General features: G+C 35.4%; 2 protein-coding genes across 3 annotated transcripts in view; both read right to left on the reverse strand.

Annotated features, from left to right (window-relative positions):
- MMS22L (MMS22 like, DNA repair protein) overlaps positions 1–26,700 on the reverse strand; it is a 131,039-nt gene that overhangs the window by 94,959 nt on the left and 9,380 nt on the right. For both annotated transcript variants that reach the window (XM_047733260.1, XM_047733261.1), the window contains 4 exons: positions 25,503–25,633; positions 23,476–23,589; positions 13,393–13,569; positions 5,843–5,905 (listed from right to left, as the gene is read on the reverse strand). In XM_047733260.1, the coding sequence (XP_047589216.1) occupies positions 5,843–5,905; positions 13,393–13,569; positions 23,476–23,589; positions 25,503–25,633 (485 nt within the window). The remainder of the gene's footprint in view (positions 1–5,842; positions 5,906–13,392; positions 13,570–23,475; positions 23,590–25,502; positions 25,634–26,700) is intronic.
- LOC125102260 (SUMO-activating enzyme subunit 2-like) lies at positions 2,478–4,710 on the reverse strand. The gene has a single exon (XM_047733262.1). It carries the CDS (start codon positions 4,706–4,708, stop codon positions 2,786–2,788), a length of 1,923 nt encoding a protein of 640 aa, XP_047589218.1. The 5' UTR covers positions 4,709–4,710; the 3' UTR covers positions 2,478–2,785.

A 26,700-nucleotide genomic window follows, 5' to 3' on the forward strand; every position in this document is an offset into this window, starting at 1 on the left:
ATTCAATCATACCTATAGAAGTAAAGTCAAACAATATGTTTTCTTTACTAACAAAGTACAATGTGTGTTTCTAGAAAATCCTGTGTGGCTAGAAAAAGATTTGGAACATTATTCGCTTAATTAAAACTACAGTAGCATGCCTACCAATTATATTTGACAATTGCTCTATATAAGGAATGTATGTTTTTTAAATATTGCAAATGGACTCTTTCACTGTTGGAGATAAAGTCAAAGCACATAAGCATGGTCAGATTTTAATTTACCTCAATGGGGGAAAACAGATATAATCAAACTGATGGCTCTATTCAAACATATTATTTATTCTTTATGACCACCTACTGTACCCACAAAATTGATTTCAAGAACTCCAGCAAGTAGTACTATACTACTTATAAAATCTAATTTGATACAATCAAGGCATGACAAAATTGAAAGATCACTAGAGAAAATGGACTACTTCTTTCTAAATATTATAATGACTTCTCTCACATGAAAAATGATTTTGACTTTATGCTACATCTAAATTTCCAGAAAAAGTTTTTTGGATTAGCTATACTATCTCTACTTATAAAATGACTGGCTTCTCATAGTTTGCTCAGGACTTTTCTGGTTTTAGCACTGAAAGTCTCACAAGCCAGGAAAATTCTGATGGTCATACTGCCTACACTTCCTTTTTTTTTAAAAAAAGATTTTATTTATTTACTTGATAGAGACAGCGAGAGAGGGAACACAAGCAGAGGCAGTGAGAGAGGGAGACGAAGGCTTCCCTCCAAACAGAGAACCCAATGTGGGGCTCTATCCCAGTACCCTGGGACTGTGACCAGAGCCGAAGGCAGAGGCTTAACGACTGAGCCACCCGGGTGCCCCATACTGCCTGCTTTCAAGAATTACTTATTTGGGGCACCTGGGTGGCTCAGTGGGTTAAAGCCTCTGCCTTCAGCTCAGGTCATGATCCCAGTGTCCTGGGATTGAGCCCCACATCGGGCTCTTTGCGTAGCAGGGAGCCTGCTTCCTCCTGCCTCTCTGCCTACTTGTGATCTCTGTCAAATAAATAAATAAATAATAAATAAATAAATAAATAAATAAGAATTACTTATTTATCAAGTTTAGCTAACACCATTAAAATACTAGTTATGGGACGCCTGGGTGGCTCAGTTGGTTAAGCGGCTGCCTTCGGCTCAGGTCATGATCCCAGCGTCCTGGGATCGAGTCCCACATCGGGCTCCTTGCTCAGCAGGGAACCTGCTTCTCCCTCTGCCTCTGCCTGCCTCTCGGCCTACTTGTGGTCTCTCTCTCTCTCTCTGACAAATAAATAAATTAATTAATTAAAAAAAAATACTAGTTATATTATAAAAATATATTATGGAGTGTCAGAACAACTTTTAATACATTATGAGTAAGACATTCCAAAATTTTTTTTTCAAGTAAATTGAGTTTCCCTCATTTAACATCAAAATTAGAGTGAGTCATAAATTCAAAGGAATAAAGAATTAATTTTCAAGCAACTAAAAGGGTTTAATGAGGATTTTCAATCTCTTGGCCAAAAACTAAACTTTTCTACAGAAGAGATGGTGATAAATTCTTTCTCCTGTTTGTCCCAGACAAGCCCAAGGTAAGTGTATGGGTATTTACCCATATGAACCTTTAGAACTGTCTAAGAAATATTCTGTAATTTAAATCCTACTTAAAACCATAAATTCATAAACTATTAAAGCTCAAAGGAAGTATAACTAAGAAGTTTTTAAGCTATGTTATGTTAAGATATTAAGATAAGATTCACAATATAAAGAACAATAAACACTTTTTAGTGATTCCTTACATTCTTGAAGAAAAAAAATACACGTAAGAGACTTTCCGAATTACTAAATCAATATGTTCTCAAAAAGAATAAAGGAGAAAGCCAATTAAAATGACATAAAAAAAATTTAAAAATTTACATGGTTGAGATAATAGTTCTTTTGTTTTTCATACAACTTACATGTGCACAAATCTTTGGAATTCTAACCTAGAATATATACTCAATTAGAAGATTCATATTATAAACTAAATGTACTTATTATATGCTTGATCTAAAAAATTTAGTTAATATAGATAACAGAAAAGAAATTTCATGCTATTTCAATGATTTTTTTTTTTACAAGTATGCAGATGGCATTTATTTGGTCCATAAGTACAGTATAGTCGTATTTGAGTTCTACAAAACATCAAATATAAATAACCTGAAACTGTAACAATACACAAAAATTGGCTTCTTACACAGACATACCAGGCAGTACAAGCTGAAAACTTGAGTAAATTAACATTGTTTTACATTAATATACATAGTGCCAGTTAACATTTAAAAACACATTTCAATGCATAGCACTTGATACTTCTTTGAATCTGTTTCAGTCAGTTAAGAGTATGAAAATGGTTAGATCTAGGCTAAAAATAATACTAAATACTAAATACTAAAAATAATACTAAACCACAATATTTTAAAACTGTAAAATGATACCTAAGGGTATTTACATTAAAAAGGCAACATGCATTGTGTTGTTTCATCTGATGACTGGTTATGCACACACTTTGTTCAAAGGGCTTTAAAACTATATTCCTACTTTCAATACAGCATACCGCAATGTTTCTAATTGTTCTAGCAAAATGAATGCTTTCAAAGGGAGAAGAATCATCTTCAAGTCACTGGTGTCAATTTTTCCCTTTGGAACAAAGGACATAACAAATAACCTGGTTCTGCCCAGATGACCTACTGCAGTAAGAGGGTTCTGTTTAGAGGCATTTCTGTTCAATCTAATGCTATAACATCATCGAGCTCTTCTGTCTGTTCTGTGCGGGACCTCTTTGCACTGATATTCTCCTTTTCATCTAATTTCCTCTTGCGACTTCTCTCTTCTTCACTGATGTCAGCATTATTTGAAGGACCTTCTTCATCTGAATCAACTATGAGCACATCATCTTGCTCTTGTGCAGCGGATGTGGAAGGCTGTGCTCCATCGTCGCTGCCATTGGTCATGCTCTTGGCGACATCTTCAGCTTGTTTGGGCCCCACTTTTTCTGGGGCGTCACCAACAACTTCAAATTCAACATCCTTCCCTAGGTCCTCACTATGAAGGATGTTGATAAATAAAGTGTAGTCCTGAAGGAAGTCGTCTGCTTGAAGCCGGCTCCCATTTCTAATTCCAAATTCTGACAGCTTTTTGTGATTATTGGCTTCTGTCTCTCCTTCTTCTGAAGATATTAGGATTGTTCCTTTCCCATCTTCAATTTGGACATCAGGTGCTACCATAGCAAATTTTTCTTTCACTATCTTATCCTGTAATGTGAGAACAGTCACTTTGTGGACGTTTAGCCGAACAGTCACCTCTGGCTTGCTGGCACATACGTAACAATTAGGGTTAGGACGATCCAGTGCACAAGGCACAAGAAGCTTCTTTCTTGGGTTTGGTTGTTTATTCAAAAAAATTGTTCTACACTGGTCTATTTTTCCTGATAAAATCTTCAATCCTTCCAGTACTATTAACCCAGCAATCACTGCATTAGTGGTAGCGATAGCAGGAATAATGTTGCCTGCCATTGATTTTATATCAAATCTGCTTTTCATATTCATACTGAAAATATGCATCCTGAGGTTCGCAGCAGAGGTGACAAAGTCCATTGCAGATGGGTCATCCTTGTCCCATATGAGCTCAGCTCCATCCCCTTTTTCTGCTAAATTAACTCTCAAAGTCTCAATGCTCTTGGAAAAAAGACATGCATAGCTCTTTACATCTAGAACCTGCTGGTCTTTCAGACCTAACTGCGGTTCATTTTGTTGATCTGATGTATTGGTTTCTTCTCCTTGACTTTGTACTTCAGCCCAGTCCAACGGAACTGGAGGTTTCCTTTTCCGCCACAGTTTGTCCATTGTCAACAGATACCGGATATCATCTTTAAAAAGCTTGGTAAAAAGTTTAACTGGATCATATCCAGTTGATTTAGCCCATTCCTTAGTGGAAATACGTTTAATGTCACCATCTTCATTAGATGCTCTGGCTCTGGCTTCAGCTTCCATTGGTTCCCAGGAAGCTTCAGGGTCAGCTCTGTCAGGGGACACTTCTTGATCAGCATCTTCTTCCCCAAACAATTGGTTGAACAAATACTTTGCCCAAATGATGCAATGAATAGGTTCAGAAGGTGTGTTACGAATTGTACAGCCAGGAAAAGTTCTCTGGGTAGGTTTGGGATGACATTCATAACACTCAGTTACACCCTTTTTGATGGTAGTTACTTGCCCAAGGTAACCAGCAGTTCCACTCTCAATAAGAGGCACATCAGCTGCCAGACACATCCTGTTAACATGGTTGCGGGTAGCTCTGTTATCTAAAGCATTCATAACCAATATAAATTGTCGGAAAAATTCCACATTATAGTCAGGGTTCATGATGCTGTCATGGTAGGCTATGATATTAGCTTTTGGGTAAAACTGCAGTACACTTTCTTTGGCAACCTGGGCCTTTGATCTTCCAACATGTTTCTTTTGAAACAAAAACTGCCTGTTGAGGTTGCTGACATCGATAGTATCCAGATCAATCAGGTCGATGTGGGAGAAGCCGGTGAGCACGAGGTTCTTGAGGAGCTCGCAGCCGATCCCGCCCGCACCCACCACCAGCACCCAGCCCCCGCCCACGCCCTCGGCCAGTTCCTGAGGCAGTCCCCGCGACAGTGCCATGGCGGGACGACCACGAGCCGCGGCGGAGGCGCGAGAACTGAGCAGGTGGGGGAAGGGCCTCAATGATTTTTAAAGATATGGCTACAAAATAAATGAGAGCATGTGTGTTTGTATGTACAAATGGGTACATATGTATGTATTTTTCATATATGTATTAATCTTGTACTATCATATTTCTTGTTTGTTGTTTATTCCTCTACAAGTTTTTTTTTTTTTTTTTAAGATTTTATTTATTTATTTGACAGACAGAGATCACAAGTAGGCAGAGAGGCAGGCAGAGAGAGAGGAAGGGAAGCAGGCTCCCTGCCGAGCAGCGAGCCCGATGCGGGACTCGATCCCAGGACTCTGGGATCACGACCTGAGCCGAAGGCAGCGGCTTAACCCACTGAGCCACCCAGGCGCCCTCCTCTACAAGTTTTTAACAATCTTTATTTCCTAACAGAAAAGTAATCTACTTCCCAAATTTAAAAATACTCCATTAAAATTTCCCCTTAAATTCTTACATAAGTAACTTATATTACAAAACTTCACAGAACTACAATACACTATGTTTAAAGATGTAGTGAATAGCATATTTAAAACTATTTTAAAAGGAGGTCAAATCTGACCTCTGGGCCATGAAGCACTACATTAACAGCTCTGCAGAAAGAGAAATGATAACGTATGAAATGAGGGCTCAGAAACTAGGACCTTATCAGTTAGAGTATGATTCGAGCCTGTAAGACAAATTGCTCAGCAAGGCAAGTCACCTTCCTGCTGTGATGAGGATATAGCTGAATTTCCAATGCCACTATCTCCCTCATCATGTCTCCTAGACTTGATACCATACAGTCAAGGAATGGCTTACAGTTTTGAAACATCTACTACTTATTCTGAATATATTTTGTCAAAGTCACCAACTAGGATAATTTTATTTGTCCTTCAACTGGCAACTTGCTTAAAATAAAAATCTTCAAAGGATAGTTACTCATAGGAATGATCTTACGTTGACCCTTCATTAACAAAGAATGAGGATTCTACCTCAGGTTTTTAATAAGTAGACAAAGTTTAAGAGTTTGCTTGGTTCTTATAAATAAAATCTGGAACATTAAAAATTTAGCAAAACTCACAAATTGTGTCACTTTAAAAGCATACCTGAACATTGATGGACTTTTTAAGCAGTTCTTCTACAAAATTCCAATTTGATTCCATTTGTCTCTAGAAAGAGAGAATATTGCACCAAAATTATTGCTCTTAATTATGCATTCAAATTATAGTATAGCAAGCTTGTTGTGAAGTACAAACATCTTTATCGTCAGACATCATTACAATTTCTTGAATGTCTAAAATTACTTGGACAAAGAGTTATGTGACAGACTTGGTAGAAAATTTTTTAACTATTCCAATCCAATATAAACCTTATCAGGAGTTGTTTCATTAAACAACAGGATTTCTATAAAATTATAAATGTTTTAACAAATATTTAATTTTTGTTATCATACATAATCTATCAGAAAAAAAAACACAAAAAACTTCATGTAGTTTGTGGAGTTTTTTTTTATCCCTTGAGTGTTTTTCCTTATTCTGTACTCACTAGAGATTTTTTCATTTTATGCATAATAATGTCAAGAGAATCTACTCTGGTAAAGAAGTAACTAAAAATTTTATATAGAAAATTTAAAAATATATATACACAGTGCTACTTCATTTAATCAATGGTCACTTATCTGGCAACCCCAACTATCTGGAAGACTCCTAACAATAAGGAAGAACACTGAAAAGGACTTTCACAAAGCCAAAATACTTCACAAAAGCTAGGCACTGAAAACGACTTCACCTTCCCACAGGAAAGCCTGGAGGACCTTCTCATAGGACACACGGTTCCCTTGATACTCCGTTCTTAAAGCTTTGGATATACAGACTGGTAAAAACCAGAAGGAAAGAAAGTACCACTGAGAAGCAAGGAACAACCTGCTTCTGACAAAGAGTAAAAAAGGTACAACAGGTAACTGTAAGACCTCAAAAGGCAAAGCCAAAGGCCTTAAAGAATAGAAGCAAAGAGTCTCAGCGTATCCTACCAACCCGACTGTTGTTCAGAAGGATGAATCCAAATGACTAATAAAGGGTTAAATCATGTTCAATATTCTTGACTTTGACTTTAAATGGCTGGATAATATTCACATAAGATGCTAACTACATAAAATCACTAAATAAACATTTCCTTGATAAAGGTACTCAGTGACTATGGTAGTCACCCTCTAAAAATGGCCCCAAATGACCCCTGTCTCCTGGTATTCACACATTTATTTAACTCTTCACCCACACCCCATTTGACACCATACCAAGGCTGGTGTGTCACAAACAGAATATCAACACTAACAGGAGTGATAGTATGTCACTTCCAAAGTTAGGTTAGAAGGCACTGAAGCTTCCATCTTAATGAAAATCTCCCTCTTGTTAACTCCATCAGAGAAAAACCATAGTGTGAACAGGCCTGCAGAGGCCTATGTGATTGGTAACCAACGTCTCCTGACAACTGGAAGTGAATGAGAAAGACTGGAAGTGAATCCTCCAGCTCTTTAGAGACTAAAGCACCATAGCTTACCACAACCTCATGAGGGATCCTGGGTGAGAACCATCCAGCTAAGCTCCTACTGTATACCTGACACTCAGGAACTGTGTGAGATAATAAATGTTTATTGTTTCAAGCTGCTAAATTTTGTCACACAGTAAAAGGTAATTCATGTAACAACTTGGTTATTTTTAGCAAAAGAATTACTTTTTCTTTTTATTTTTTAAAAGATCTTATTCATTTATTTGAGAGAGAGACAGAGAGAGAGCATGAGAGGGGAGGTCAGAGGGAGAAGCAGACTCCCTGTGGAGCTGGAGCCCTGATGTGGGACTCGATCCCGGAAATCCGGGATCATGAACTGAGCCGAAGGCAGTGGCTTAATCAACTAAGCCACCCAGATGTCCAAATTAATGACTTTTAAAAATACATTTATGTAAGTAAAGTGAGTGCAAAACATTTATGAGAGAATGTGCAGTAAAGAATTTGGCTTTGCCCAAAGAGAGTCTGCCCTTTACTGAAACCAAGGATTCAGGTAAGTAATTTTTAGGCCCCTGGAATGTTATACCTCATAGGAGTATCTTTGTTTGCCTGGGGGCCTAGAGTCCTACCAGACAGTCTAATGATGTAGTTGAGGGTGGAGGCTGGCCATGACCCAAAACCAATGTGACTTACACTGAGGGCTGTGGAGACCTGGACAGTTGGTTTGAAGACTGAGACAACCATGTGGTTAATCAATCCATCATGCCTATGTAAAGGAGCTCCAGTAAACACTGAACACTGCAGTTTAGGCAAGCTTTCCTGGTTGGAAATACTCCCTTCATACTGTCACACACTGATGCCAGGAGACTAATAAATCTTAACTACATGGGGAGAAAACAAAAGGAGCCCCACATTTGGTACTTCTCCTGGACTCTGCACTATATACCCATTCTTAGCTTATCTTAAATTTTATCCTTTCCCTATAATAAACAATAACCCTGAGTATAATAGTTCTCAGTGAGTTCTATAAGTCTAAGTAAAATACAGTTTTGGGAATTCTTGGGCTTGCAACTGGTGTCAGACATAAGAGCAGCCTTGAGATTGTGCCCTAAAACTTGGTAAATGGCCCTAAAACTCTTCCAAAAGGAGATCATTTTAGGGTACTTGGTGGTTCAATCAGTTGAGTATCCAACTCTTGATTTCGGCACAAGTCATTTCAAGGTTGTGGGATCCAGCCCTACAATGGACTCTGTGCTCGGCAGAAGTCGGCTTGAGATTCTCTCCTGCTGCCCCTCCCCCCACTTCCAGAGGCCCACACATTCTCGTATGGTTTCTTTCTCTAAAATAAATAAATAAATCTTCAAAAAAAGAGAGAGACAATTTTGTTCCATAATACTCAATGTACACTGTGTTAATGTCTTTACATTATTAATTCTTCAAAAAAAATTTTTCCATTTCACAGATATAACATAATTAAGTCTCAGAGAGGTCATATATATATACAAGTCAGAGCAAGGATTTTGCTCCAAAGCCAGTATTCCTTCCATTTTCTAATAAGCCTTCCCTCAGCTTTCAGTAATTCACTTTTATTTCTCTCTTTACTGAGAAAACATCACCACTAGTAGTCCCAAATAAGCAGGAATATGACAGGACAGGTATATTTAGCTTTATAATTTGATAGTGTTAATGAATATATTTTAATTTTTGTTCTATCAAGGCATTTTGAATCACATGAATCATAGAGAAGTAACATAATTCTTGTCCAAGGACTTTCAACTCGGTAGATCAATATTGTGGCTATGATCTAAAACAAAAATAAACCGTAATTCAGATTAAAGAATGGCACCTATATCACACCCAGATCAAGTCTGAGTAAGAGACTATGTATCAAAGGATATTTTTATTTCCACAGCAAAATTGAACTTTGAGCGTCTACATGTTTTTTCTACATACTAAGTTATACATAATTCCTCCAATAGAAACGAAATAGGTAGTTATCAATTTGGGGATATGTTTTGATATTTCTTATCCCACCATCAAAGCTGAAATACCTCCTTAAGCCTTTAGGATAGTGGTGTCTCCATCACAAATATAAAATAGATCCCTCATACTCCACTTCCAGCAGACTAGGTAACCTAGTACAACTTTCACTTTAAGGTTATATTTCAGACCTTTTATCTAGTCACCATTTCAGATGTTTCAAAGATGAGCATCAGCTGGCCTGACTGATTGCACTATGTTCTGAGCAGGGAAACTACTGTTAAACTGATCCCTGCAATGCCTAAAAATATTTTTTCTCTTTAAAGTATATTTGCTTTTAAAGGAGATGACAGGGATTGTGAGAGGATAACACACTCTTATCTAGGTTGAAAGAAAAGCATTAAATAGAAAGACATGAAAATCTGAAGCCTTGAGCATGAGAAATGAGATACCAAATTTTCCTTATAAGCCTATATTTAGCAACTGGCAGGTTTTATGAATTAAATATACATAGAGCCAAAGTTCAATTCACACAGAACTTTTAAAATAAAATTAAAAATTAAGTATATCTGAAACCTATTTAAAATGTAAAGATTTCATGCTAACTTTCAGAGCAAAGCAGTTCACATTTAAAAACTGAAACACCTCTATGGTTATCACGACACTAGAGACAGTCTCCACTGCAGAATATAGGCCTAACCATTATCACTTCCTATCATCCTCTCACACCAGATTACTTATTAGTGAAATAAAGCATGCTTAATGCATGTCCATTTCTTTTTTTTTTAATTTTTAAAAGATTATTTATTTATTTATTTATTTATTTGACAGAGAGAGAGAGAGAGAGAGAGAGAGAGGGAGCGTGCGCGCACATGTGCATGCACAAGCAGGGGCAGCAGCAGGTATGGGGGAAGCAGGCTCCCAGCTGAGCAAGGAGCCCAACATGGGGTTGTCCGATCCCAGAACCCTGGGATCAAGACTTGAGGCCGAAGGCAGCCACTTAAGGGACTGTGCCACCCATACACCCCTGCATGGCCATTTCCTATATGGCAGCTGGCTATAATACTATTATCATAAGAGGAAAACTGAATTCAGATAATTTTCAAAATTCTGATCTAAATATATCCCAGAACCAAATTAACATCCTATATAATCTCTCTGAAAGGACAAGTCAATATGCCTTTATGTTCTTAAATGAGAAGGATTATATGACTTAAGAACCAAATTGACACACTTTTGAGAGTAAAAGGGAAAACTAACTAGATACAATGAGGGAATTACAGGCATAACAGGGAATGTCCACGGTAAACTGGTACACATCGTTACTGTACCAACAGTCTATTCCTAAAAGGTGGTCCTTAGGAGAACCTTAATATCAAGTTTATCTAAGTGATAAAAACAGGCTGACATTTAAATACCGTGTCCCTCAGTTTTGTTACCCATTAAATGGACCTATTACCCTCTCATCAGCTTCATAATACTTCACTGGGAAAAAAACTGACTGTGAGATATTAAACACTTTGCAAACATAATATGCTGAAGATATCACCCCTAAGGAAAACTATTATCAACAGAGAGCTTGCATTTTTCTTTAAAAGCTATTAAAGAGTCCAGAAACACTTGAAACTCTGAGGACTCATGAATACAGACAGGCAAAGTCTATTTTATATACACACATATAAACATATATTATACATCCTTATTATTTTTATCATATGAAAGGCTCTTTTTTGAATATCATAGCTTTTTCCTCTTAAAACCTGCTACATAAAGAATTAAGATTTTTTAAAAATATATGTATCTTAGCAAAAGAAAATCACACAGGAACTACTGACATTAAAAGAGGTTAAGCTATTTTAAATACAGACAATTCAATTACTATCTTGATTCAGAGCTAATAAAAGCACTAATTTCCTATGGAGTTCTCTGTATGAAATAAAAAGTGATTTCAGCAATGCAACTGTGAGTGGTTGTACCAGTACAATTCACCATTACAATAGTAATAGTAATGATATATATTAATGTAGCTAGATTATGTACCATACTGGGAGTACATGGAGGTCAATATCAACTACTACTGAAATACACCACTCATTCGCATAAGTGTTAATGGCAATTCCAGCAAGGATTAATAATCTGAAAGCTTGTTCCTTGAAGCAGGAGGCAGTACAATTTGTTTCATGTATACCCTATCATTGGCACCTAATATTATGATAGCCACACAATGGGAACTTAGAAGTGCTTAACTAATCACCATATTTATTTACACTGATTAAAATCAGAAATATGTACTTGGGGGAGTTAAAATGAGAAGCAAAATAAACTGCTTGTGTAAAGACATTAACATTATATGTAAATTTTTGAGTTCTTTTAATGTTGTTCTAGTATCCTAATAATTAAAAGAAGTGAAACTATTAATTTCACAAAAATACTCAATAAGAGGGTTACTATTATAATAATGGCAAACTGTTAAGATTTATTGAGTATTTACTATGTATCAACATTGTAAGAACTAATGTACAGAAACAAAGGACATACAATCCTTTTTTCTGGGAAGTTCATTCTATTGATCTCTCTCAGTAAATTGGTAGAATGCTTAAATGCATTAATACTGAGCTGTGGGTGAGCTTCTCAAAGTACTTTCTGATTTATTAGTTTACTTTATATCTTGGGATCTCCTGAAAAGCTTTATTATTATCAGGGAGATTATTCAGAAGAACTTTTGAGGACCTTTCCATTTCTATGATACTAATATCAATGTTAACTGATCTTCAGATCCATGCACGATTTCTGAGCTGACTGTCCAGTATTTCAAAGACAAGAAAATTTGTCAAGGGACAGGTTGCATAAGCAATGATCCCTATATCTGGTTAGAGGTTGAGAACCAAGAAACTTTTTAAAAATATGAATTTCCAAGCTCCAAACCAGACTACTAAATCAGGATCTCCAGAGTCAAGATCGGGAAATCTGAATTTTTAAAAAAACTCACGGGTAGGTCTGATGATCAATAAAAGACCAATATTGAAAATACAGACAGGCTGGCTTCAAGATTCTAGACATTTATTTTATGGAACTGATGGGCTGATAGAATACTATGCTATTCACTTTTGAACATGAAAGAAATTACACACAAACAGGGCTTCAAATAAATATGTCTACTAGCTAGTTTCAGTGTTAGGGGTTTTTAAATAACTGTGTAAAAGTGTTTCTAACTAGAAATTAATATAATAATTAAAATCTATTTGATAAACCTCATGGATAATAGATTATCTTTATAAAATCTTCCTAAAGTATTATTCTGAGGAGGGGGCACCTGGGTGGCTCAGTGGGTTAAAGCCTCTGCCTTCAGCTCAGGACCTGCTCTCAGGGTCCTGGGATAGAGTCCCGCATCGGGCTCTCTGCTCAGCAGGGAGCCTGCTTCCCTTCCTCTCTCTCTGCCGGCTTCTCTGCCTACTTGTGATCTCTGTCTGTCAAATAAATAAATAAAATCTTAAAAAAAAAAAAAAAAGGTATTATTCTGAGGAAATAATTTTACGAAATTATTCACAGAAACTACTACTTCATTACTGTAGATATATGCTTTCTTGTCAGCAATCTTACAGATGTTAGAACCAGAAGACATTTTCTGAACAACTCAATCCCATGAGTTCTGGATAGAGGAACAGAAGCCCAGAAAGGCTGAAGTAATTTCTTAAGGTCACATAACTACTTAGTAGCAGAGCCAGGATTAGATCCCAAGTCTTCTATAAGGTGCTTTTCATTTAACAATAAAAACAAAGATTATAATTTTTCTAGATGTTAACAGGAAGGTCTACAACTTTAGATTCAGAAGCTGAATTTATCTCTCTGTAGGACTGTGATCTAATTTTTTTGTTGTTTCTGTGCTCAGTTATTTCTAATTTGTCTACAAAAAAAAAACATATTAATTAATAATATAAAGCAGTTTTTTTTTTTTAAAGATTTTTTATTTATTTATTTGACAGACAGAGATCACAAGTAAGCAGAGAGGCAAGCAGAGAGAGAAAGGAAGCAGGCTGTCCGCAGAGCAGAGAGCCCAATGCGGGGCTCGATCCCAGGACCCTGAGATCATGACCTGAGCTGAAGGCAGAGGCTTTAACCCACTGAGCCACCCAGGCGCCCCAATATAAAGCAGTTTTAAAAAATAAATTCTTACCATTTCGTCTGGTGTTCCATGGCGATCGAACTGGTAAAATGATGCTACATGAGTGATGATCCACCAACTAAAACCTAATGGATCCCTGGGCTGGATTACAGGCACAGAAGGTCGTCTTTGGTCACTTGATTTTTCAAAGAGTGTTTTAAGTAGTTTATTCAACCAGTTCCAAAATGACTATAGAAAGAGAGGCAGTATGATTCAGTTAGATAAAGACCATAACCTTTGGTTTGGGCTTTTTCCTCTATTTGCACAATTAAATATACACACAGAAAGGAAAACAGAACACATTTATAAAACTTAAAGAATAACAAAAACACTCAAGAATTAGAACCTAACTAGTACTTCGCAAAGATCCTACATGTTCTACAATTGCATCTTCTGCTGTCCAGGGGTAGTCATTATCCTGACCTTCAAAACAAATCATGTCGCCCCCCCCGCCACCCCCACCAACCCATTTTTTCGTTTTTGTTTTGTCACAGAAGTATATAAGCCTAAATCATACACTCTTTGGTTTTCCACTTTTTTTTAATGCAAGTTAGTCTTCTTAAGTGGCCCAATTCTATTCTTTCATAACTGGCTTCTTTTTCCTCAATATTGTGTTTCTGAGTCATCCACTTTAATGAGTATAGCTTTAGCTCATCAGAGTATTCTAATATAGAACTATATGATAAGCCATTTACCTGATATACTGTTGCTGAACATTTGATGAGTTTTTAGGTTTTTTTTTCCTAGGTATTTGTCCATTTCATAAACATATTCAAGTTATTAGGCACAGAGTTGATGACAGTATCTCAACTTTTTAAAAATATCTATAGAATATGAAGTCATGTTCCTTTTTAAGTTTCCAGTATTGACTGTAATCATTTCAGGAAAAATGAGCCAATTTTAGTAATCTTTTTAAAGAACCAACTTTTGACTGTTTTGATCATCTTTGTTATTTTTAATTTCATAAATTTGTGTTAGTTTTATCTACTTCATTTCACTTTCTTTGGATTTATTATGTAGGGATATTTTCCCCTAACTTTTTGTGTGATGAATTCTTAGCTCAATAATTTTCAACTTTTTCCCCCTTTAATATCTATATTTAAAGTTATAAATTTCCATCTGTATCTTAAGCTAGAGTCCCAAAGCTTTAACCAGTGTGTTAGTTACCACTTACTTAAAAATATTTTACAATTCTATTATATCATCTTTCACCTATGGATTAGAGAAGCATCTCAACTTTCTAGGCATATGTGTATCTCTCCTTGTAGTTCAATTTTTGTTTTCCACATTTAATACTTTGTTCTTAGTCACATAAAAATGTTAATTTGCTTTACCTTCCTGACAAGTTGAACCTTTTATCAGTACACAATAACTTAATGCTTTTGTTGTTTTAAAGTCTAATTTTCTCTAATGATAGTTTCATACATTTCCTTTCTTGTATCTTTTCTTATCAATTCTGAGCTGTTCTGTATTTTATTTTAGATTACCTCTTGTAAACAGATTATATTCTGTTCTAACAATATTTTTAAATGAACATTTCAGTAGTCCACTTGCAGTTAATGACTCATCCATTTAGTTTTAAATCTACCATCTTACTCTGTATTTCTGTTGGTATACCTATTTTTTCCACAAACAACCCTTTGTTGAGTTCTTTTGGGTTAAATTATTCCTTTTCTCCCCCTCTACTAGCTAATAAGTTAGTCTACTTTCTCTTCCTTCAGTGATTACCTTAGAAATAACAGCATACATCCAAATGTCTTGATAATACATATCTTTGCTCTTCTCTTAGACAAAATAAGGACCTTAAAATACTCTAATTCATTTATGCCCTATCCAATTTCTAGGCCAGCATTACTGTATACATTAACTCTCTTTTTGATCCCAGCAGATTATATTACTGACTTATACAAAACATTTACTACTTTCTTTGTGCTTTATTCCTTCATACTTCACACTACCTTTCCCCTTCCCCAATTTAGGCATCATTCTTCTAAAATATATCTTTCAGAATTCCCTTCAATTCTGCTTCATTGATAGTAACTTTGTTTCACTTCACTCTTGAAAGATTTCATTGATGAAGAATTTTAGGTTGACAACCACTTTGTTTTAATACTATGAAGTTATCATTCCCACTGACCTCCTTTGTTTTTGAGAAATCAGTTTACAGTCTAATTGTCACTCTTTTGAAGGTAACATAATTTTCTGTCTGAATGCTTTTGGCTCTTCTCTTTGTCTTTGACGTTCTGGAGTTTCACTGTGATGTACCCAGGTCTGCTTTTCTTTTTTTAATTTACCCTAAGTAGAATTGATTGGGTTTCTTAATATGATAGCTTTCATTAACATTGGAAAAATTTCTGCCATTTTCTCTTCAAGTATTTGCTCTGTTCCACTCTTTACTTCCTCTCCTTTGGGACAACAGATAAGAGCATTATCAGATTTCCTCTGTATTCTCACATGCTGTATTTAGCTACCATGTCTTTTCTATTTCCTTTAATCTGTAACAGTTCTTCAGTAATTATCTTTCAGGAACGTGACATTCTTGAAGAGTAACAGGCCAGTTACTTATGTTTAACTGAGGTTTCTTCTTAATTAGATTCAAAGTATACATTTTTGGCAAGAATACCAAAGAAACATTTTTCTTCTTTCACTGCATCATATTGAGGGTATATAATATCAATTTGTCCTATTATTGGTTAACTTTGGTCACATGGTTAAGGTGGTATCTGCTAGATTTTCTACACTGTAAAGTTACTGCTCCTCTTGTAATTGATACTGTATAGATACATCAAGCTATGCAAATACTGTTTTGTTTTTTTTTTCAATTATACTTTTGGCAGCCACTGAGGATTCATGCCTGAAACAATTACTAAGGAGGTTGTCAACTGGTGATTTTCTAATTCCATCATCAACATCTACATTTATTAGGAAGAATTTCTCTTCCCTCCATTTATTTTTTCATTTATTTGTATCAGTATGGACCCACAAACTCTTATTATATAGATTACAATCCTTTGCTATTGTTTATTTTGTTTCTCAAATTATATTGGGTTTAGAGTGTGGGAAATCTTCATGTTGGCTCCTTTGTCTTTTTGATATGTCCTCATTATTTTCTGAGTACCTCCTTAGTTTCTGGTACAGAATGTTCCAATCTTATTTTTCATTTTCCATGTGTCAGTCTGGAAGACCAGGTCATTTGCCAAAGGAGCTTTGTTTCTTTTCACTGGAGGCTGGTAATTTCAAGACCAAAACATTGCGGTTTCCTCATTGTTAACTCAAATATCATCGTTTGTAGGCCCACCTAGTGGATAAGGTAGGAAATGCATGTATGTATACACACATCTCTATCTAGTTTCAATTATTAAAAAACATTATTTCATACCGATATCTCAAATTCTACTCCAACATATTATCTTTCACTCTACCTTTCCCTCTTTCCATATTTATGACTCAATTTTGCAACAGTGACAAAGCTGGTTCTTTTTTTTTTTTTAAAGATTTTTTATTTTGGAGCGCCTGGGTGGCTCAGTGGGTTAAGCCGCTGCCTTCAGCTCGGGTCATGATCCCACGTCCTGGGTTTGAGCCCCACATCGGGCTTTCTGCTCGGCGGGGAGCCTGCTTCCTCCTCTCTCTCTGCCTGCCTCTCTGCTTGCTTGTGATTTCTCTCTGTCAAATAAATAAATAAAATCTTTAAAAAAAAAAAAAAAGATTTTTTATTTTTTTGACAGAGATCACAAGTAGACAGAGAGGCAGGCAGAGAGAGAGGAGGAAGCAGGCTCCCTGCTGAGCAGAGAGCCCAATATAGGGCTCGATCCCAGGACCCTGGGACCATGACCTGAGCCGAAGGCAGAGGCTTTAACCCACTGAGCCACCCAGGCGCCCCACAAAGCTGGTTCTTAATTCCCCGTAACGTATTTATTAATTTGCTCAGTCCTAGGGTATAAATATTTAAATTTGCTACCCCATATATCTACAAACAAGAGTCCAGGATCTGAAGTTCGTTGTAATTCTTTTGTCTTTAGCCTTAGAGCAAATTAGAGCAAAATGGTGCGTTCCAAGTCCTCTAGATCAGTCCTCCCCGCCATGGGTTCTCCCATGTGTTATTCACTTGGAATCCAGTTAGGGTCAAGTGATTTTCTTTATGTTCCACTGAATTCCTCTCCCATACACGTTCATTTATTTCTGGAGCATGTTAAAGACTAACATGGTTCTAAAGTCATAACGCATTCAAACCCTCCCACTCCATTAGTCACTTATCAATCTCCCATTCCTACCCACCAATTTCAATAGTTTCAGTAGTTCCTGATTTGTCTTTCCAGTATTTATCTGGGCACAACTAAGCATACACATTTCCTATTTTCACTACCTTCATACACAGAAGGTGGCACTCTATAAGTATTCTTTTGTACTTTGTTTATTTAACAATATGTCCTGAAAATCAAACCCTTATCAGTTCAGATATTTTATTCATTCTATTAAACAAATATGTAATACTCCAATCAATGTGCTAATAAACCATGGTTTCTTTACTCTCCTGTGTATGGGCGTTTAGGTAGTTTTTAACATTATGCTTTTACAAATAAGGCAATAAAGAGCCTGAGACATATGCATTTTTGAATTGCTGTAGGTATACACTAAAAGTAAACTACAAGTGGGATTGCTAGCATCAAAGTTATAAAATTCTTGGTCCATACATTTTGAATTCTTGTGTTGTTTTTGGTATTGACAATGTTTTTATTTCACAGAAAATTTTTGTAATAATATTTGTATAATGCTTAAGGGTGGCAACATATATAAATTTACACATACATGTGGCAGCTAAAATCTAACACGTACAGGTCAGTAACTACTAGCTTATACATGGTGTTGCACAGGTGTCCCCTGCCTTATCTGTGGCACTTTGGGGAGTGTACATGAAATATACTTCAGTCTTTTTCCCCAAGAGGAGCGCATTAATTTAGCCATTCCTTTTCTTTTTCTTTCTTAAACATGCACTTTCTTATATAATCATGTGGCAGGAAATAACACAGGCTGTAGCATCCAATAAATCCACACTGGAAGCCCCATTTATTTGAATGGTTTACTTAATCTCACACCCATACTTGCTGGCATATAAGACATATCACTTAAGGAATATTAATTTGCTTTCCTTCTCTGAAATTGAAGTCTAATTGATGTTTACTAGATAGTAAGTGTAGGGTTTTTAGGAAAACAGTCATATACACAGATCCAGCATAGCTCCATGTTTAGACTACTTCCTGGTACACAAATATGTCCTTGATCAAATTAGTTTATTTCCATTCTAGGAATTCCCATCTAATTTGGGGTATATGTGAATTTCCAAACATTCCTGACTCTCTTTTAGGCTTCTCTAATTGTTTCTTGGGAAGAATCATCCTGTTGGCTTCACATTAGTGAGCAGCAGCCCAGGCAACATTTGAAAATAACTTAAAAACCCTGAATTATCCCTTTGGATAATTTCCTTAGAACATTAGTCCTTTGAACACAGACCTGGTTGCAAAAAATGTTTTTTTCTCAGCAGGAAAACTCCAAATTCCATTCCATCTTCACCTCCCTCATTCTAGGGATGGGGTTGGAGAGGGAAGAGATAGGGAGGAGGAATTAAATATTTCTTTCTGGAAGAACATTAGCGTGCACATGTAGACAAACACACACGATTTTTTCTTTTAAAAGCAATGAGTGCATTGTCTAAATCAGTGTTGCCATATTGCAAAGTTTTAAAATCTTTGTACAAGAAGAAAAAAAGAAAAAGAAACAAACAAAAAACCTCTGCCTTCAGCAGTCTGGAAAGCTCCTAAAAACAGGCCCTATGTGGAGCTCAGCCAGATGTCAACATTCAGGGAATGATCACGTCTTCTGTGATATCATTAACTCCCAAGTGGATGAAGCAGAAAAGCTGCCCTGCTTTTCCTGAAATTTTTAATTGCTTTTTCTGTTTTTCTTTCTTGGCTTATCCTCATCCATCTCTGTCCCCAAAGACACTGCAGGTCAGATAGTCAGTACAAAGAGTAATTTTTAACTTGCTTCTTATTTGTCTTAGAAGAAACTTTTTGTCATTTTGTTTGCTTTTGGCTTGGTCACTTTTTCCTGGTCTTGAGCTTTCAATCAAGGGAGTAGTGCATATAATCGCTATACAGTAAAAGATGGGACCTACATCACTTTTTTCTAAGCTGAGGGCTGCTCTGTTGTGTCATACTGTTTATTCTTCCTGGAGGCTGGAAGTCCAAGACCAGGGGTCCATCATGGTGAAGTCAGGGCCCTTTTCCAGATCGGCAGACCTCTGGCTGCATCCTTACAAGGCAGAAGACGTTCTCAGTCTTTTTAAATGTTCCATTGTTACCTTGTTTTTCTATGATGTTTATGAAAAGCCTACTGCAGATCAAATTACTTTGCTCTTATAAATTATTAGGTCTTTTTGTCTAGAAAATTTGATTTCTTAAAGGACCTAAAGTCATTTTCCGTATCTCTGAAGTCAAAGAGTTTTAGCAGGATATTCCTTGGGATGGATTATTTGGAGTTAATCTTTCCAGTTATCAGGTAGGCCCTTTCGATATGTAGAATTAGCTTTTTTTTTCCCCCCCAGGAATTTTTCCTTGGATAATAGTTTTGGCTGTTAGCTATATCTTATTGTTCTGTTTTCTTCTTTAGGGACTCCATTTATACACACAGCTGTTTCTTTTTTGCTTATCTTCCATTTCAGCTATTTTCTAATTCTTTATATTCTTTTCTTCAGCTAATTTTTATTTTCTTGGTTGTTTTCTTTCCTCCATATCTCTGATTAAATTTTCATTTGAGCATATTCTTCTTGGGCACCTTCTCATTTAATCAACCCTAAAATGTTATTTTCTGGGGCGCCTGGGTGGCTCAGTCCATGAAGCAGCTGCCTTTGGATCATGCCCTGAATCGGGTTCCCTGCATAGTGAAGAGCCTGCTTCCCCCTCTACCTCTGCCTGCCACTTTGCCTACTTGCGTTCTCTCTCTCTCTGTGTCAAATAAATAAATAAAAATTAAAAAAAATTTTTTTTCTTTCATTTCTCTCCTGCATTCCATTTACTCTTTTCATTCACTTCTGGCTTTAATCTACTTACTTTTAAATCTGAGTATCTTATTCAGGTGTTATTGTACAACCCCAAATGTTTAATCTGAAGTATTAACTTAGAATTTCTTTCCGCTTCACAGTTGTTTCTTGGAGAAGGGTTCATCGGCTACAGTGTATCAGTTCTGTTTCCTAATAGTAACTTTATAAAGACTTGTCTCAAATTTTCTTTTTCTTTTCTTTTTTTATTATGTTATGTTAGTCACCATACTGTACACATCATTAGTTTTTGATGCAGTGTTACAAGATTCATTGTTTACGTATAACATCCAGTGATCCACGCAATTCGTGCCCTCCTTGTGCCCTCCTTAATACCAACCACCAAGCTCACCCATCCCCCTCCCCCTTCCCCTCTAAAACCCTCAGTTTGTTTCTCTGAGTCCACAGTCTCTCATAGTTCCTTTCTTTCATTTAGTAGATTTAGATTACTTTAAACGATTTCTGGAGCCATCTTTTATCGCTGTATCAAAGTCCCATTTCTTTCTTGGATTTCCTTTTTCTCTATGGTGGTGGTGGTAGGAGAGTAGGTGTGAGAACTTTGAGTTTTTTGTATGTTTTTTGTTTTACAAGATCATTTTCTCCTTTTAGTTCCTTTCACCACTGAATCACCAAGGGTACCATTCCTTTTTTGCCTTTTTATTCTCCCAGAATGTCTATCTTCAAAGACTGCCTCCTCATGTCATATACCCACTTTCAGATTCTATTCAATAGTTCTCTGACCGGCAAGGAAACAGTCTCAGTATTTTCACAATCTGGCAATGGTTTTAGACCAATCTGAGGACTATTGCTAGCCCCCTTCTTTCTTCTGGGCAATTTTTTCTCAGGCTGCCCTTGCTTGCCAGAAAGTTTTATGGTAGAGCTTTGGTGGTGGTTTTTTACTGTTAACTCTTTTATCATTCCTATCTTGTAGTTATGCTATCAGCAGTTTGTATTTGTGTGTATAGTTTTATTAGTTCTTGCCATTCTATATTTTGGGGGAGTTACTAGAGGAGATATAGGTTTAAATAACCACCCATTGTGACTGCTTACAAGTCATTGGCTTGATGGGCACCTGGGTGGCTCAGTGGGTTAAAGCCTCTGCCTTCGGCTCAGGTCATGATCCCAGGGTCCTGGGATCGAGCCCCGCATCAGGCTCTCTGCTCAGCAGGGAGCCTGCTTCCTCCTCTCTCTCTGCCTGCCTCTCTGCCTACTTGTGATCTCTGTCTGTCAAATAAATAAATAAAATCTTAAAAAAAGAAAAAAAGTCACTGGCTTGAGATTTTCAGTACAATCTGGGCAACAGCAACTCAGGCTATAAAGCTGTATGAGGGCTGGCTTACGAAAACAAATATACTGAAGCAATTTTAAACTGCAAAGCATCACAGTGAAAGGCGATTTTGCTTACAGATTAGTTGAGTTTCTAGTTCATCCTTTTGGGGGGCCAGATTTATGGCTAGTTAGTATATCAGTAGGCTACCAACTTGGGTTAACTCTGACCTCTGTCTTCTATTCTTTTACCGAGTAAGGTATGAAAACTAATGTTCAAGTTTATACAATTTAGCAACTGCTTATAAGGTTATGGAGCCGTTTCAGTGTTCAGTTGACCTGAGTTCCCACCCACATTTAGTACTTGGCCTCAAGACTTCTCACTTTCTACAAGCTCACTCACCCATGTAAATGCTTATTATTCGATACCCAGCATGATTAGATTTTTTTCAGCAGGAAGGTCAAAATGTCTTACTGTCAATCATGGAAAATTCTATGTTGAATTTAAAAATAAAATAGCCATCAAAGTCTGTGAATAATATCAGTTATTTTACTTGTATTAAAAAAAATAAAATGACCTCAGATTTTCATTATTTTAAGACAAGTAAGTCTGGTTACTACATCAAATGAATAGCATATAAATCATTTAGGTTAAACAATACATATTACTATGCAAATTTTTAGAATATATTTAAAAATTATGCCTACCCTCCTACTTGAAATCTAGAGAAAGACTAACAGCAAAAAGTATGAACATGCCTACATTAACTATACGTTGTTTATGTTCAAGTCTGAAATTGGTAAAATAAGAACAATTATAAAGAAATATAAAATTCTTAAATAATGATAAACTTTGCAGGAAATGGAAAAATTGATATTTACCATGTCAATGAGACAAAACATCCTGGCAAATGATCAAAGGATAAAATCCTGAGACTCTAATGTTGAAATCTCACCAAAGGAAGCTAAACTCCACTGACAAACCAAAATGTGAGGAAAAAATTTTTTTTCTTAACGATAAGCACATGTTAAATTTATACTTAAGTAAGTTCACTGCTAAAATAATAACTGAAAATATAGAACTTGTAAATCCACAAAAATACGATTATTATTAAAAAGAGACAGCACCACCCAAACCCCAAATTGTGGAAAACTGGGAAATTATAAAACTCATGAAAAATCAAAGGACTTTTTCATATATCATAAACTGTTGTATCATTTTATAATTAATTATTTGTACTTACTTCCGCCTATGAATATTTATCTTTTTCTACCAACCCACAACAACTGAAATAAACTGAAGCCCCATTCTGAAGACTTGGCTCAAAATGAGGTGCAAGAAAATTTCTCTTGTTCCTCTTTGTGCTTTTCTTCCTCCTTTCTTAAAATAATGCCATAAAATTCATGAATAAAAACCTATTTTATTTCTCCCCAAAACTAAATCTGCCACATTTCTTGACTAAATTATTTCCTGGATTACTAGACAGTGTGAATTATTTTAGCTTAAAAGATTCTTAATAGAAAACTTGAGAAAATAAGAGTCAAATCCTATACTTCTAGAAGTTTCATATTGCCACTTTAGGGTTAAAAATGTAGTATAGGTTTGGTACTCAGTGCTGGTGGTGGTGGTGGCTGTCTTATATAAGGAAATTTGTTACATTTTTCTTGGTGAAAACCATTAAAAATATTCAATATGAATTTGGAACAGTAGTTAACACATCAATTTTACAACTTACTTCTGAAAGAGACCATTTACTTCTGTGTTCTAGAAGATGAATGAGTAGAACCCATAATTCTTTAATGCAGGAACATGGGCAGTGGTGACTTGCTAATGCTTCAGAAGGCCTAACCTACAGAGAAGAACCAAAATGAGTTCTACAGGATTTTTACATGCTATATATCTCTCTCCAAAGGTTTTAAAAGAAGAATTTAGATGACTTAAAACTGATGTTTAATTATATAAACTGTTTACAAAAAAATGTGCTATTCCATTAAATTTAAAATAAATTCTCATTTTACTTTTTTTTTTTTTTTTAAAGTAAGTTCCACACCCAGCATGGAGTCCCATATGGAGCCCAACAATGGCTCAAACTCATGACCCTGAGATCAAGACCTAGGCAGAGATCAAGAGTCAGATGCCCAACTGACTGAGCCACCCAGGTACTCTTAAATTCCCATTTTAAAACCAAAAGTATAGGATGAATTTTATTTTCTACCTTTTAAAAAACCTTTGCTTTAGAGGGGCTGGGTAGCTGAGTTGGTTAAGCCTCTGACTCTTGGTTTTAGTGTAGGTCATGATTTGTCTTCTGAAATGGAACCCCAGGTCAGGGTCCACGCTCACATGGAGTCTTCTTGTCCCTCACCCTCTGCCCCTCCCCACCGCTAGAGTGTGCTCTCTCTCTAAAATCAGTCAATAAAATCCTAAAACAAAGCAAAACAAAAACCTTTGCTTTAATCATCAGCGTTAAGCAAACTTTTTCTGTAAAGGGCTAGATAGCAAATATTTGAGGCTTTATTGGGACACAGTCTGTCACAACTCCTCAACTCTGCCATTGTTGTACAACTTCAGCCATAAGACAATAGATTTAAAAAAAAAAAAAAATGGGTTATGTTCCAGTAAAACTTTATTTACAAAAGCCACCACCAATGTGTTAGATTTGGCCTCAGTGCAATGATTTCCTAACCCTGATCTATTCTATCAGCCACAATAGAAAAACTTCTAATAAAAAGATTAGAAAACAAATTTTAATCCCCTGCAAAGCAGACTAAAAAGTTTTTAGAAGTTAGAATAAATACAATTATTAGGGATTTATAAAGTTAAGCAATTTTAGGTTAAGCATTTTTTTTAACAAATATATCCTCAATGACCCTAAATAATGCAAGGCATATGCACTATATTTGCAAGTACAGCTAGACTTCAGAAATTCATTATGTAATTACTATTTCACATATACTACATTCAGGCTTCTAACATAATACAAAGCAAAAGGTAACTGTTACCTAAATCGTATCTGGATAATTCACTAATTACATTAATTATAAAATTATACAGACCAGATTTAAAAGATTTTGATAATACATAAAACACAATCTAAATTTCAAAAAATTATAAATCCTTATTTCCTGTAAGGTTTATGCTAACAATTTGAAATAACTGATAATCTACAAATTTCCACTGCTAGAAAATGAGTAGGTACTGTAGCACCTTTAAATCACTGTCTGCATTAAACACTCTATTAAACACAATTTATTAAGAACATGTAATTTCCCCCATGATTCTAGACCTTTTTTGAAAAACAAAATTTCCCTTTAAACTTGTCAATTAATTTTAGTTAAATACTCACTTATTGTATTATGTAACAATATATATATTACTAAAGGACTGGACTATCCTATTTGCATAGAAGTTATAATTCTAGTCATTATCATAAACATCCTGTTTCTACTTATTTTAGACAAGATGGAAAAAGCTATTTTTAAAAATAAAAAAACTGCCTCTGAATAATTAATTTGAGCCTGTTTTAAATGGTTAAATCAAATTCTTTTCTCATTCAACTCCCAAACAATAATAAATATAAAATTAGAAAAATTAACAAGTAAACCAATCAGATTAAATTCTTATAAACCACACATATTACGGACTATTGCCATTAAGTATCAAAAATACAAGCAAACTTTTTTAAAAATTTAGATTCAATTAGCCAACATATAGTACATTGTTAGTTTCAGATGTAGTAATACAAATAAACTCTTCAAACATTACCTTGTCATACCTATTCAGTGACAGGCTTATTAAATCACAAAGGAGATTTTCACAATGGTCTTCAAAGAGGCTGATGTTGGTTAAATTGTCACCTGCCAGATTCATAAACTGATGACCGTATACGACTTGTTCTAAAAATGTAATAAAATATGTTCTATTTAAAACTACAGTAGATTTTACTAATTCAGAAGGAGGAAAGGAACTGTATGCTTTTAAATTGATTTACAACAAAACTACAACATATACAGTTAAAAACAAATTTCTTTAGAAATAAAGAGTTAAATTTGAGGACAATTCCTTTCTATATGATCACTGATATACATTACCTAAAAAAGGTAATTTTCAATTTTCTCAAGTGCCACTTAACAGACTTCTCTTTTCTTAATGTGGCCATTTTTAAAAAGTAACAATGTAACATCACTTAAGAAAAAAAAATAAAAGCGGGGAAATTCTAGAAAATCTTGATCAATATTTCTGACCAGTAGTGGCTTTAAAACATTTTTCGAACAAATGCTGATAAACTAATCACATATGATTGTTCTGTGGTGTGAACTGAGCACACCAAGGTAATAGATACTAAAATGTGTACCTATTAATCAGATTAAGTACACCTTAGAGTATTGCTTCAAGAAAATATTATCTGAAATACAAACTCCGTGTGAGAGAAGAAATTATGTATTTGTAGACTTCTTTATATATTTGTGTGCATGTATATATGTAAGTATATACATGCACACATATATATACATACATGTTATTTTTTTATTAGTTTACTGAAAATTAGGTATTGAGATAATGGATGTCTTTATAATCTAAGTAATTTATATAATTTACAAATAAGTAATATTTACAAAATATTACTAAGTTGATAATGGACTCAAAAGATGCCAAAGAGTGAGACCAAGAAATAAATAGGCAATATGTGAAATAAAAAAAGTACTACACATAATATATATAAACTACTAATTTTTTTAAAAAACAGAAACATTAGCAAAAGATAATGAACAAGTAACAAAGCAACTATAAAAAACAGTAAAATTACATAAAAATGTTCAACTTCATTGGTACACAGAATATTGCAAAATAGAGATTCAATATTATTTTTCATGTATTATTTGGCAAAAAATAAATATAATTGATAATATCCACTACTGGCAAGAGACTGAGGCAAAGGCACGCTCGCAGTGGATACAAACTG

Source organism: Lutra lutra, chromosome 6 (genome assembly GCF_902655055.1).
Source record: "Lutra lutra chromosome 6, mLutLut1.2, whole genome shotgun sequence".
Lineage (NCBI taxonomy): Eukaryota > Metazoa > Chordata > Mammalia > Carnivora > Mustelidae > Lutra > Lutra lutra.

Bases quoted from the DNA above. Each gene is read 5' to 3' on its own strand.
- LOC125102260 (XM_047733262.1), bottom strand. From the start codon at position 4,708: ATGGCACTGTCGCGGGGACTGCCTCAGGAACTGGCCGAGGGCGTGGGC.